At 38.0% G+C, this 14,271-nt stretch overlaps 1 protein-coding gene across 4 annotated transcripts in view; it reads right to left on the reverse strand.

The window, feature by feature from the left end:
- Positions 1 to 14,271, reverse strand: part of pcdh11 (protocadherin 11) — a 190,763-nt gene that overhangs the window by 163,052 nt on the left and 13,440 nt on the right. For 3 of the 4 annotated variants that reach the window (XM_039649311.2, XM_039649312.2, XM_039649310.2), the window contains exon 3: positions 10,568 to 13,054. In XM_039649311.2, coding sequence (XP_039505245.2) covers positions 10,568 to 13,054 — 2,487 coding nt within the window. Of the gene's footprint in view, positions 1 to 3,703; positions 5,406 to 10,567; positions 13,055 to 14,271 lie in introns of those variants that run through there. The other variant, XM_039649313.2, reaches the window with a different exon arrangement.

A 14,271-nucleotide genomic window follows, 5' to 3' on the forward strand; every position in this document is an offset into this window, starting at 1 on the left:
TCTGCCCCTCTGTGTGTGATGTAATACTGAGGACACAGGATATGATCGATATGAATTATAAATACGATCTCAAGACATATGTTTTGTTGCACTTTCTCAGCAATCTGATCCTAGTCGGTCCTCTTCATGATACATTTTGTCATTCTAAAGTCCAACGATTTATTAATTCATGAGCTCTTCTATGTTGCAGTACTCTCATAGTCAGCACCTGCTGGAGAGGTACTTTCATAGGCATTCAGAGTCAAGTAATGCAAAACCCTCACTGGTTTCACTTTCATTGTGCTGTGGAAGCGAGGCTGGTTTGGAATCATTACGTTTCTTTAAATTAATCAAAATTAAATGTATTTTTAGAAATAATTCATGCATTTATTCTTTCCCATGCACCAACACGTGCAGGAAAGGAAAAGAGAACAGTAAGCTATGTGTTTCTAAGGATTTGTAACATTGTGCAAAGTCTGATGTGAAAGGTAACATTAAAGAAACGTTCACCCTATTATTTAAACTGTGTCATCATTTACTCACCCTCACGTCGTTCCAAATCTGTATGACTTTTTTCCTCTAAAGAACGCAAAAGAAGAAATTTTGAAGAACTGGTTTGGTTCATATAATGAAAGTCAATGGGGTCCAAGACAACAGCACTGTAAAAAAAATATTGTTGGTTTAACTTAAAAAATTAAGTAACCTGGCTGCCTTAAAACTTTAAGTTCATTGAAATGGAAAAAAAAAATGAGTTAGTACAATGAAGGAGATTGATTTAATCATCAGAAACTCAAAGTATTATGTTTTCAGAACTATATAAAATTATTTAAGTTGAATTGACAAAAGAAATGTTGTGCTCATGATTTTTTTTTTTTTACAGTGAGCCCACTACCTTCAACTGAAAAAAAATAAAATAAAATGCACATGAGGCTGCATTTGTTTGATCCAAAAAAAATATAGTAAAAATAATAATAATCTGAAAAAATTACAATTTAAAATAACTGTTTTTCAGCATTATTACTCCGTTCTCAGAAATCATTATAAAATGCCGATTTTCTGAGATGCACAAGAAACATTTCTTTTTATTAAAGCTGAAAACAGTTGTGCTGCTTAATTTTGTTTGCAGAAACTGTGATACTTTTTTCATAATTCTTTGAAGAATAGAATGTTCAAAAGAACAGTATTCATTTGAAAAACAAATCTATTGTAATATAAATGTCTCTACTACTTTTGATCAATTTAATGCATTCTCGCCGATTAAAAGTATTAATTTGTAAGTATAATGTCTAACTTTGTGTGTAAATGACTTTCATTTTTTGGGTGAACTTTACAGTCCCTTTAACCTGTTCAAGGTTGTTTTAGGCTAATGTACGCAATCCCTGAGGCATTTCCATTATTAAGGCTGAAACTTTACAGTTAATCAGTCTCCTTATTGACAGTTGCTTTATTAGATTATGAGCAAACATGCAGGTACGTTAGCATTGTGCACGCCACACGGAGCCACATAATCCGTGGCATCCAGTAGCAAGCATTTCTATTTGATTCAATGAGAATTATTCTTTCTCTAAACGCTGTCAAACAAATAATACATTTAAGCTCAATGCCACAAATCAAGCAGAGCCAACACACAAAACTCTCCTCAGCTGTCACAGTCAATTTGAAGAATAACAATAGCTAAATTACATATCTTTTAAGAAACATAATTTGCCAGCAGATGGAGACCAATCTGTTGGAACATTTTTGCCCATTCTTTAAATCCAAAGACAGTAAGACTCACTGGAATACTCAAGTTTGATTGGTTGATTCATTCTGCATTCAGATTTGCATAATGACCACTTGACAGTATGATTGACCGTTCGCAAAGACCCGCCCCCCTTAGTTACTGTCGCTATGTCCGACAAGCTATACGCTGCTCTCACACACACACACACACACCATGTTCTCACGAAGTGAAACATTCATCACGGAATGACAACACACTACAGAGAGGACAGACCAGGTTACTTTTGATATTGAACTTATTAAACAAAGTCTCACCTTTCAAATGTGGTCTTCTTTTAAAGAAATTTAAACAATAAATACCGTTTTGTGGCTCTTTAATGTGTAGTGACAGATCGCTGAAGAGCATCAGTTAAAGCTGCTCGTGATCTGATCATCTCTTCCTTCTAGTTCATTTATAACATCAAATAAACATGAATGAACATAAGAAGGAACGTTGTTTTAACCCGAGAAAGGCATCCGTACATTCCGTTTTTCAAGTTCAAATCCTCCCAATGTTTATCTACTAACTCTCCTGACTGCTTTGTCGGACAAAATGGCGGATGGCGAAGTATGATTGGTCAGATCACCTGTCAATCAAGCTCCCTGCTAAGGGTCAATTGACTGTTGTAAAAAGCAACTGATCTCATGACTGTGCAAGTCTTTTGTATTATTCTGTGGTCTCTTTCTTCTCGAACAGCTGATTAAATGATATTTACATTTATGCATTTGGCAGATGCTTTTATCCAAAGTAACTTACACTTAACTCAAGCCTTATATTAAATCAATTCTTGCATTCCCTGAATTGAACCCATGACCTTGGCATTGCTAGTGATGCCATGCACTACAGTTTGAGCTACAGAAATTTAAAATCATATCAATTCAAATCACTATTTCATGTGCATTCCTTTATTTATTTGGTAGAAGCTGAGAAGCAGCAGCCTGTTGATTGTATATTATCTCTCACATATTTGATGCAGAATCATAAAACATTTAAAAATGTATATATACATATACATTTATCTGAAACACGGGCAAGCTGTAGTGAGCAAAAGTGTTTCACGAAAGAGCAAATGTGCTTTGATGATGGTCTTCTAATGGAGGTGTGCATGCAAACATAGAGTGTACACATAGTTTAGCACATTGAGAGTTTACATTGTGATATTAATAGCATGCTGACATTTGCACACTACCTCAGGAAAAAAAAAAAGGAGACAAGCTCAACGTAGTGCATGTGCACCATTTTCTCTAATCACCAAGGACATATTTCCCTTAGGGGAAATGGGTAACTCTCCAGTCTTGCAATTTAAAGTAACTTTGATAAGCAATTAAATTGTTTTCCATTGCGCCTCTCATTTCTCCCTTCTTTCATGTGAACTTCTGGAACAGATGCTTTGAAACCACATACATGGGAACAATAGCTGGCTCATGGGCCCGCACACAAACGGATGTTGAGGTATTATGTGATCAGTGAGCCTTATAAATTGTAATTGTTCAGTCTTATAAAAAGGTAAATTTCAATAGATGCATAAATTCCAGTGCAGTTGCCTAATTGAGCTAAATAAATGTGGTTGCCTTATTTATAAACTGCCACTGACTAAGAACTTGTGAGTTTAAAGAGCCAATGTGGCTCAACATTTATGCTTTATATAGGCTTTAATTAATGCACCACAACCGTCTTTATACTTTACAGTAAAACAAACAAACATATTTTGAAAGGAATTAAGTAATATATTAAATGTGAATATATACAGTGGGGTCCAAAAATCAGAGACCAGATAAAAATAATAATAATAATATCAAATAATATATTTTGTGACATGCTCCCCTGATTATATTGTTTATAATAAAAATAAGCATTGCTTTAAACAACTACAATACAGAAACATTATCATAATAGTGGTCTCAGACTTTTGGACCCCATTGCATATTGTTTAGTTAATAAATGACGCATGGAAATGTGCAGTACAATGCAAAAGACTTTAATAAACTTCCAAAGCTCAAACATACATAAAACAGTAATATACAGTTGACTTCACATGTTGGCAAATCAAAGAAGAATACAAAGATAATGTAAGGTGCTTCATAAATAAAGAGTGATGAGACCCTTACATTAAAAAAAGTCCTTTTTTTTTTTCCTTCCCATCTTTTTCTTTGCCTATCACAAATATCTAGGCATATCTAATTGTTTCTTGCACAGTGCTACAGTTTTATGTGTGAGTCATTCTGTGTTTCCTACTCCAGAGTGTTACACTTGACACCATTAAGACATCTGATACCGCCGCTGGAATAAGAGGTCAAACATTTGGGCCCAAAGACACTTCTACAAATCAGCCCATTTGCTAAAAAGGAGTAAATTACTGCTTGAACAAAAGTGCTATCCATCAAAGCAATTTATTAGTGATGTAAAAGTCATTCAAGACGGAAAAACCCGACAGCTAAGTTTCACAAAAGAGCTGCTTGTTATCACGACTTTAAAGTGCTCATGTAGTGTGAGTTCTCGTTTGATTGCGAATGTATTGCTGTTGACATAAAATCTGAATAGTCCACGTTGTATTTTCGTGCTCTGTATTGAATTTTCTACTTTTAAAATACTTTTTTTTTCCCATCTCTCTAGTGTGAATACATAGCATGTCAGTTTCAGAATATACAAACACCCAGGTGATGTAACTAAAACCTACCATCTCGTATGACAGATTGCCGGAGGCTTTCTATTCAAAATCAGTTAAATACATCTTACAGGTTATATTGGCTCTGGTAAAAGCGAACTACACAGACAACACATAAAGGTCAGACCCGGTGTCCCTTTCTACTGCGTACAAGGGGATTCTTTGATTAGAAAGCAGGAACACTGTCCCATATGATTGCAGCTTAGTAAAGCATTAGGGCTATATTAGACTCTTCCACGTCCAAAATTCGGAGGCAATCAGTGTCACAGCATAAAGTGTGATGGTACCTCCTATGGAGGGCCATGCATTTCAATGTTAGCCACACGTTAACAAGCCTCGGCAATCAGTGATGACGAGTTTGCCGTATCAAGGCCGTGATAACGGATCGATCGGATACGCCGCCTGTGCGAGCACAGAATGAACAAATAAAACAGTAATAGCAGGTGAGCAAAGGGTACATAGAGTAAAAAAAAGAAGAAAAAAAAGAAACAACCAGCAGGCACGTTAAAGTTTCATCGAACTTTGCCTAATGTGTCAATCAAGAAAATCAGTGAACAAAATCAATCAATAAATAGACACACAGACGACAAGGACTGTGATGCTTCTATACATAAATACATATCTATATAAACATCCTATACAGAGGTCTTTGCCATAGTCATATTCCATTTGGATAAGCAGAGTGGGGGTGTCTTTCGTGCCCTATTCGGTGCAACCGGTGAATGAGGGCAAAAAGGGTTTAAACAAAGCATTTCAAACCTCCTACAAGTCACAAGCAGAGTTTTCGGACGGTTAAATTAGTCTGATGTTGCTCTCTAGGACTCGTTTGAGGCTGGAGATTCTGTACAGTTCACGTTTTCACCTCTTCAGTGATTGCCTTCCTCTCCCTCCCTCCCTCTCTTTAGGAAATGGCAGCTAGAGATTGATTTTTATCCTGTGGGAGCGAGCTGTACCTGTGCCACAGAGTGTGCCATAGAGTGGTGGTTTCAGTGCCGTCTCCTGTAATATAGAGAGACAGACAGATATAGGGAGATTGTAGTTACAAAATCATCTGGCTTGCTAAGCTGCAGAATGTACTGTGTAAGATGATAATGAAGTCCTCGCTCTCTCTCTGGACATATACATCCACATGCATACATAAAGAGAGAGAAAGAGAAAGCATTCTTCAAGGAACAGACTAAAAGATTTACGTGCTATTTTGATCTTGTCGGATTTACCTTGAAGAATGCTGGGTGTTATCAATGGGTAAAAGTGACTAGTCAGTGCATGCAGGTAAACCAAATCGCTTTTTTTTTTTTTTTTTTGCTCCAAATGTGCCGTTACATCCACCACACTACAGCAACACTCATTCATTGATGACAACAGGAAGCTCATGTGACTAAAACATTTCTTTCAGTTGGACAGTTGGATGGTGGTTTGGTATAACACTTTAAAAAAAGGTGTTTTTTTTTAAACATATTTATATTTTTTCTACTCAACTGATAGGGTTATATTACCTCATTATTACTTTTCTGAATCAACCTCTTAAATTCATCACTGAAATCTATATCTGCAAGCAACAGTGCAAGAGAAAAGTACCATTTCAAAGCTCTCTAGTTACTCTTCAACAATGCCAAAAAATCCAAATAAAAGATAAGCAACTTTAGAGATTTTTTTTTTTTTTTTTTCAAGCTGACCGCAGTGACATTAAAGTGCAGCTCAACTGGTAGAACACAATGTCAAGCTCATTGTTAATTTCCAAGGAAACGCATGCTGGTAAAATGTATATAATGGATTTTGGGAAGAAGAAAAAAAATCTACAGTACCTCACACTGCTGCTCCTACTGCAAAAATGCAGCAACACATATATGGATTTCTATGTGAGGCCATTTAATAATTGTATGACCACAACTGAGAAGCTGATTTTTTTTTCAAAAACACAGTAAAACAGTAATGACGTGAAATTATGTTACAATTTAAAACAATCCTAGTAATCATAGTAATAATCCCAGTCTTTAGTGTCATGTCATGTCACACACACACACAAAAATAAAATTATATATATATATATATATATATATATATATATATATATATATAGTTATTATTATTATTATTTTATTTTTTATGCAATAACCAAAACATCCATCAAGCCTCAGGACAATTTGTTAATGACAAACTTGTATTTAACTTGTGATTCTCTATGGAACTAAATGGTAACTAATGAAAGTAACTAATGGTAAAAAAAAAGTTTTCCATGTAGAATATATTACTGAAGTCCAAGATGCACAGTAATTGCAGATGGGGAATTGCTGGTTGCCTATAGGCAAAGTAGGAAGCCGACTAGAGCAGCAGCACAGTCAGGCTGGCAAGAAAGAAAGAGTTTTATTTTTTTAATTTAAATAATTCATTTATTTTTGGGACATTCACTTATAATTATTGGACTTATATTCGAAAAGTTATTACCCCATTAGTTCTAAATCTAAATATACTTTCCATCATTCTACCTAGTAGTGCCACTCTTGCCCCGCCCTGCCCTGCCCTGGCATAGCTTGCACACCGTCGTTTCGCAGCTAAAGAAACTACCATCGATTTGCTGCTTTCCATGTGTCTCTCATTGAAAATGAACTAGCGACTTTTGCTTCCACATCCTATGTAAAACATGACAAAGTGGCCCACCTGGAATTAGACTGAATCTTCCAGGAGATATTCTTATTAATAATATAAAATGGAATGGCATTTGCAGGTAGTGGTTGCGTGCAGATTTATTATTATTATTATTATTTTTTTACATTGCATAATGAAAAAATATAATCCGAAAACATGCTTGTATTTGCTTTAATTTTAGTGCAATTGTATCAATAAACAAAATCTCCAGTCTTTCACATTTATCTCAAAAATCTTTAGTTTAATTGTGAGTGTGATCTGTGGGCGGTCCAATTTTATTTTTTTTATTTTTTTTTATTTTTTTTTTTGCCTAAAGAGGCAGTTGTGTCGGCCCTGCTGATGGGTAAACACTGAAGAAATTGCCTGTAGATTGACACAACTGGAAGTAATCGATAGAGAGAGAGAGAGAGAGAGAGAGAGAGAGAGAGAGAGAGAGAGAGAGAGAGAGAGAAATTCAAGAGAGATTAATCACTTCATGAATTTATAAAAAATGTGTTTGTTAGAAATCTAGGCACATCTGCCCTATTGCCGGTGAGATTCAAAAATGAAGTAGAATTATTGAAACGAGGGTGGGTAAGAGCACAAACTGTGAACTCAAAGACATCCTCTCCCATATTTTATGATGTTTTTGAAAAGCTGAACATACCATGAAGCCTGATGCAAAGAAAATGTGTTTGACTGTGAGGCCCCATAAGCCTGTGAGGGTATAGTCATACCAATCCGAATGAAGACGGGTTTGCAAGTAACATGAGGTTAGAATGGTGAAGCTACTGACCTCAAATACACCCCATCTCTGAATATAGAGGCCTTATGGTGTTTGATTTGACTAGCATTCTTGCATATTCATGGCCTTGCAGGGATCAGTCAAGTACGGTGGAATTTACTTGATCTGCCACAACTAAAGTGTATATTCAGACAGAAGCCCCACCACCACCGGAGGGACTGACCTCTAAAATCACTGTCTGAGAACAAGGAGTGCAAAAGATAAAAGAAAGGCAGAGATGAGTGAAAGGGGCGGGAAAGAGGTTCGTGGTGCTGAGCAGAATGCAGAATGGACCTCTGATGGTATTATGAGCCATATGGCCCATAACTACGTTGTATTTTGACAAGCTTTTCTTTGATGCTGACATCATTCCCAGCCTCCTAAGCATCCCATTGACCTTCATCAACGAGTGTTTCCTGGGAGAAATGCATCCTTTAATGGCCGCTACAAATGTTCTTGCTCCTATTCATCATGGCACATTCAGACATGATGTTTCTCAGACATCGAGATGGGGCCACTAAAGTTAAGTAATGCTGACATTTGTGTTACTGCTTTATAGCTAACATGAGACACCACAGCTAATGCAGCAAATATGGGGCCAACGGGTATGGGACATGATCTAATATTCAAGATATTTCAATATCTGGTGTCTCTCTGTCAGTAATGTCTCTCAACTGCTTTCCAAGTGTTGTTTACAATGACTAAGTAAGAAGAAATATAAATAAACAATTGCTATTGTATGAAAACCGAAATAAGGTTTGCCAAAAGTGGAATGCTTAGATACTACACAAAGAGCACTTTACTTCAGAATTGAAGATTATTCAGGATAGTATAGCCTTTTTTCTTTCTTCCTTTCTTTTTTTTAATGGGCTAATTCAATAGTCAAAGCATACAGGTTTTGAACTGCTCATATAGGTTTTGAACTGCTCAAAGAAAGGGAGGATTTTTGAGAATGCAATCTTTACAGTATATCCCAGTCAATAAAATAATAATAATAATTGAAATCATAAAACCTCTCTCTCTCTCCCTCTCCCTCTCTCTCTCCCTCTCTCTCTCTCTCTCTCTCTCTCTCTCTCTCTCTCTCTCTCTCTCTCTCTCTCTCTCTCTCTATATATATATATATTTGCTTTGGTAACTATAGTATTGACAGTACATGGCACCATCTGAATAGGATTTTTTGACAAACATTGCAAGCAAAATCTGATGCAAGGTTTCAAAAACTTCAACAAATATTTCTGCATATTTCAAAACGTACAGAAGAAGGAGGACAACTTTGGCAGGGCAAATTACAAACCTAACCTGAATTATGTGTCATTCCATAATCTCAGGCTCATAATGCACCATGGCAGAGCGTTGCTTTTAACTGCATTTTAAAATAAAGGCCTCATGGTGAAAATGGAACATCAGCTATGTGTGGGTGTCACCTTAAATTACCATGCGCACAATGTGTCTGAGTGGATATACTGTAATTTGTAAGAAATATGCAGAGGGGGATTTTCTTCAATAGGGACAAGAGCTCACCGTGGATGGCATGATATTACATTAAAAAAAAAAACTAAAAAAAAAACTAAAAAAACAAGATTGTCTGTGATTGAATACTAGTGCTAAAAAAAGAAACAAGAAAGCTAGTTACTGTTCATGTCAATAGTGTCTTATCTAGTGTCCTATCACTATTTACATGCTCAGTCTTGTTTGAATCTGGGCCTTTGGAGTAGTGCCAACTTACTTTCCTGACCGCAGTCCTGTGCTTTCTAACCTACTCAAGAAAATGGCTATGCGGCAAACTCAATGCCTGGTCATTAAAAACATGCAGTTGATAGGTAAAATGGATGGTGTTTCAGGCTATTAGTGAATATGCTTCTATTTAAGTCTCACGGTCCCACAGCTCTGTCTTCACCTTGATCTCTCTGACCTACAATCGCACAGCTCAGTCTTCCACTCTGCGAGAAAGACCAGTTGCCACTGCGAAGCCACCTCTCTCTCCACCCCAATTTACATTTATGTCCCTCACCTGCTTTTATTTATTAGCTATTTTGCATTTGGCACATCTCCTCTGGAACCATAGACTAGAAAACTGGTATTCAAATGAACCTTCATCTCATTAATGCTAGCAATTTCCCTCAGAGACAACTTATAATGTTTCCTTTGGACTGAGTTTGGAATTCTATTTAAAAATAATCATCCTTTCCCTACTATGTTACAAGTTTTAGCTCTAATGAGTTCTATCAAGCATTTCTGTGGGAAACAATTGTTTCAGCAGTGTGCATCTGTTCAGTTGTGCCTGTGAAACACAACCCTATCTTGTTTGGTTTTCTGTCAAGCATGCTTGGTTTTGGCATGTCAATCAAGAACAAACATAGCTGTAATCTCAAGATAGCACTCTTGTTTTTCATAGATACAGAAAGTTGTTTTGCTAATAATTACTCTTTAGAATTAAATGTCTAATTCGGAAAAGAAAAATATCGAATAATCAAAGCTATCCAACTTCTCGCTATCGGTCAAAGTCTTCCTAATGTGTAGAATGTTCCTTCAGTTGATAATTTGTGGCATTTTTCCTACAGTATTCTTCAGCAAAGAAGAGAAATGGCATTTTTGTTAATACGAACACACAGCCATAAAACCAACAACCTCCCAATTTTAAGTTGCGTATTGTATCCTTACATGCATGCATCTTTGAGCCCTTGTTGAAGCTCAGAGCATGTGGCTGCCACCCTCCATTTCACATGGTTGAAGAAAGGAAGTTATGAATTACCTGTCTGGTGTGGATTTGTCCAGGTGCCTTGAAGCTCCCTTGACAGCTGCATTCTGATACACTGTAGGGATCGGAGCTGCTGGAAGAACATTTGGATAGTGAGTCACAGCCCACGACGAATGTGTTGTCCAGCGGGAGTTCCTGGATGACATGATGCTTCTTGGGAGCCACAGGGGTCTCTGGTTTGATCTGGAATGTTGGCTGAGGGGAAGCGGATTTGTAGTGCTTGGCTAAGTCAGGACTGTCAGGTTTGAAGGTAGTCGGTGTGGTAGCCCAGTTGTACTTTCCCATTGTCTGCTCCTCAAGTTCAACAGGGAGGTCTAAGGTGCCATTGATGTGCTCATGGGTAGGGTCATCGGACTTGGATTCCTCGATGGTTACGAAATTCAACAGCAAACTTTTTGGAGACCTCTTCTTCTTCTTTTTTTTCTTTTTAATCTGTCGACCTTCCTGGTTTGGTGATACCCACTCACCACTCTGCTTGCTCTTCTGGACAACTTTGTGTCTCGGTGTCTGTCGACAGCGTACCAGAGCAGTCACAAAGATCACCAAGATAACAGTCATAGTCCCAGCAATTATGGCAATAACGACAATCACATAGCCATTGGTCTGGGGTGTCACATCGTTGTCCCCAATGTTCCGCTCCAAGGGAGTCTCCAAACTCTTGCGTAGTTGCTCCTGGATGAACGTGGCATTGGAGACAGTATCATTCACAAACAAATGAACAAGGGCAATTGCATGTAAGGACTCAGGCTGTCCCAAATCCTTAACCTTTACCACTAGCCTATGGAGACCTTGGTCTGTCCCTATAATCTTCTCCTGCAGAGTAATGTTGCCCGTCGTTTTGTCAATGGCAAACAATCCTCTCGGCGACCCTCCAATAATACTATACTGCAGCTCTGCGTTCATACCCGTGTCATTGTCAATGGCAAACACTCTGGTCACCACAGATCCAGGGCTGGTGGTTGAAGGTACTAGATCATAGGAGTAGTTTGAGGACGGGATGACAAACACTGGTCGATTGTCATTCACATCAACAACGTTTATGGTGACCTTGGCATATGAGGTGGTTTGCATTTGACCTGCGTCCACAGCCTTGACAACAAACGTGTAGGAACTTTGTTGCTCCCTGTCAAAGGTAATGTTTGGTTTAATCACCCCGGTTTTTGGGTCGATGATGAAATTGTCCTTTCCATTTATGATCGAGAGGGTGACAACTGCATTGTCGCCAGCATCTGCATCCGTGACAGTGATCAAACCAACTGTTCCATACAAAGGCAGGTTCTCAGGCACATAGAAGTTGTACTCGGAGTGGGTAAAGGATGGACTGTTATCATTTTGGTCTTGGACTATTAGCTTTACGGTGACATTGCTTTGAAGAGCGATAGAACCATTATCCCTGGCAATGACTGTGAATGAATACTTCTCCTGCTTCTCTCTATCCAGCCTTTTGACCACAGAAAGGATACCAGACCGGGGATCTATGTTAAATCCATCAGGAGCATCTGGCCCAAGACTGTAAATAATAAGGGCATTAGAACCACTATCGGCATCTGTTGCACTGATTTTTATCAACTGTGTGCCGGGGTCATTGTTTTCTGGAATGGACAACTGGATTTCAGGTTGAGGGAAAACTGGGACATTGTCATTCTCATCCTTGATTTTAATCAGAACCATTGCCGAAGTGTTTAAAGGAGGTTTCCCAGAGTCAGATGCGACTATCCTAATGGCATACTCGCGAGTGGTCTCAAAATCTAAAGGTGCGGCAGTTTCAAGCAAAAACTGGTCATTGAAGACCGGCTTCAGTCTGAAAGGTACATCATGATCAGTGTAACAAGTTACTTTACCGTTCAGATCTGCATCTCTGTCTGTCACAGTAATTAGAGCTATTTTTGTGTTAAGGGGGGCATTTTCAGACAACAGCACAGTGCCATTAACTAGATTAATTATATAACGGGTGTCTATAGAGGGGACATTGTCATTAATGTCTGTTACGTTGACTATCACTGTAGCCCTTGAAGGGGTAGAGCTTCCGTCACTGGCCAGCACTATAAGCTTGTGCACTGGGTTGACTTCCCTGTCCAATGGCTGCTTGACGGTAATCAGTCCAGTTGTGCTGTCAATAGCAAAATGTCGTTTGGTGGCAGGGGAGATTTGGTTGCTGAAGGAGAAGTGAATCTGAGCATTGGACCCCAGATCAGCATCTGCGGCATGAAGGTGAGTGACAGATGTTCCCATTGGGGCATTCTCAGGAACGTTTACCTCCACCTCACTGTCCTTGAACACCGGCCGATTGTCATTCACATCTGAGACAGTCACCTGCAGAATGGCTGTGCTGGACTTTGGAGGTGTGCCACCATCCTCAACCTTAATTTTCATCACAAAGGTGTCTTTCGTCTCCCGGTCGAGACTCTGCTGGACTATGAGTTGAGGCCATTTGTCTCCTTCAGGCGTCTCAATGATGTCCAGGCCAAATTCGCTCACACTCTGGAAAATACAACCAAAAACAGTACATTTTTAAATTGTTTAGTTAAGCGTCAGTTAGAGGACACCTCCACTCGATGTTTATGTTTGAACTAAACATTTAGCATTTTTCCTGTCTGTAGCATATGTTTATTGCTGTTGTTGTGCATATTACTAGCCTATTCTTGCTTTTATTGTATGTCAGAACACACGTAAGAAACATACAAACACGTAAGAAACATGTGTTTGAGCCCGTCATTTATTCTGGCTTTTAACAGATGTTGGCTTTAGCTTCAGAATTAAACCTTGGGGTTAAAGTTATTTAATCCTATGAGAAACTGCACAAGGTCTTCAAAATATTTACTTGAAAAGCCCATCCGGGGGATATTATCCTATAAAGCAAACACTGGATCCCCACACAGTAAACAGTTCCATCGAGCACCTGAAAAATACATGTGACATAAACGATGCACTGAACACCATTTCTCCCATTAAAGTAAATAGGTATAAGATGTGGTAAACAATAAAAAAAAATGCTGGACAGAAAATTACCTTGTGTCATTCCATATTTAGTTGGGTGAGCATGAATCGATGCACATATTCCTCTATAAAATATTACAAATATTACAGCTTGCCTTTCATTGACCCTATTTTTTTTATTTATTTATTTATTTTTTGCTCTCTGACCTTTACTGATTCCTTAATTAGCACACTTAAAGCCAAAGTACATCTCGTTACAATATAATAATGAAACAGAGTTCTAGTCCAATCCTCTATACTATAGTATTATGTTTTGCTGCACACTACTTATTGTTTTACCCAACTAGCAAGACTCTGATTTATTGTATGGAAGACAACTTGTGCAGTTTCAAGTTCATATGTGAGCAAGGCAAAGGAGTAAAATAGATAAGCTTCCATTTAAATATACTGCAAGACCACCACAGATTAAAGAAAAAGAAAAACCTGAACACTAAAAAAAAAACCCTCTTCCGGCAAGGAGCTAAATCTAGGCAACACCAAAGCCTGAGGAAAATGAAAACAAATGCATATGTAATCCCCATGAGGGACCAGCTTCGACTTTTTAAAATAATTGCCTTCCTACCAAAACTAGCCCTGATATGTGTGATTACAGATCAGGCTACATGGTACGGCAAAACATCACATATATTCTATATTTCAGACTGAATGAGAGTCAAGCACATTTGTGAGACAAAGAGGCTCTTTGAAGCTCTTTCAGTCAA

Source organism: Pimephales promelas, chromosome 9 (genome assembly GCF_988280905.1).
Source record: "Pimephales promelas chromosome 9, fPimPro1.hap1.1, whole genome shotgun sequence".
NCBI classification, from domain to species: domain Eukaryota; kingdom Metazoa; phylum Chordata; class Actinopteri; order Cypriniformes; family Leuciscidae; genus Pimephales; species Pimephales promelas.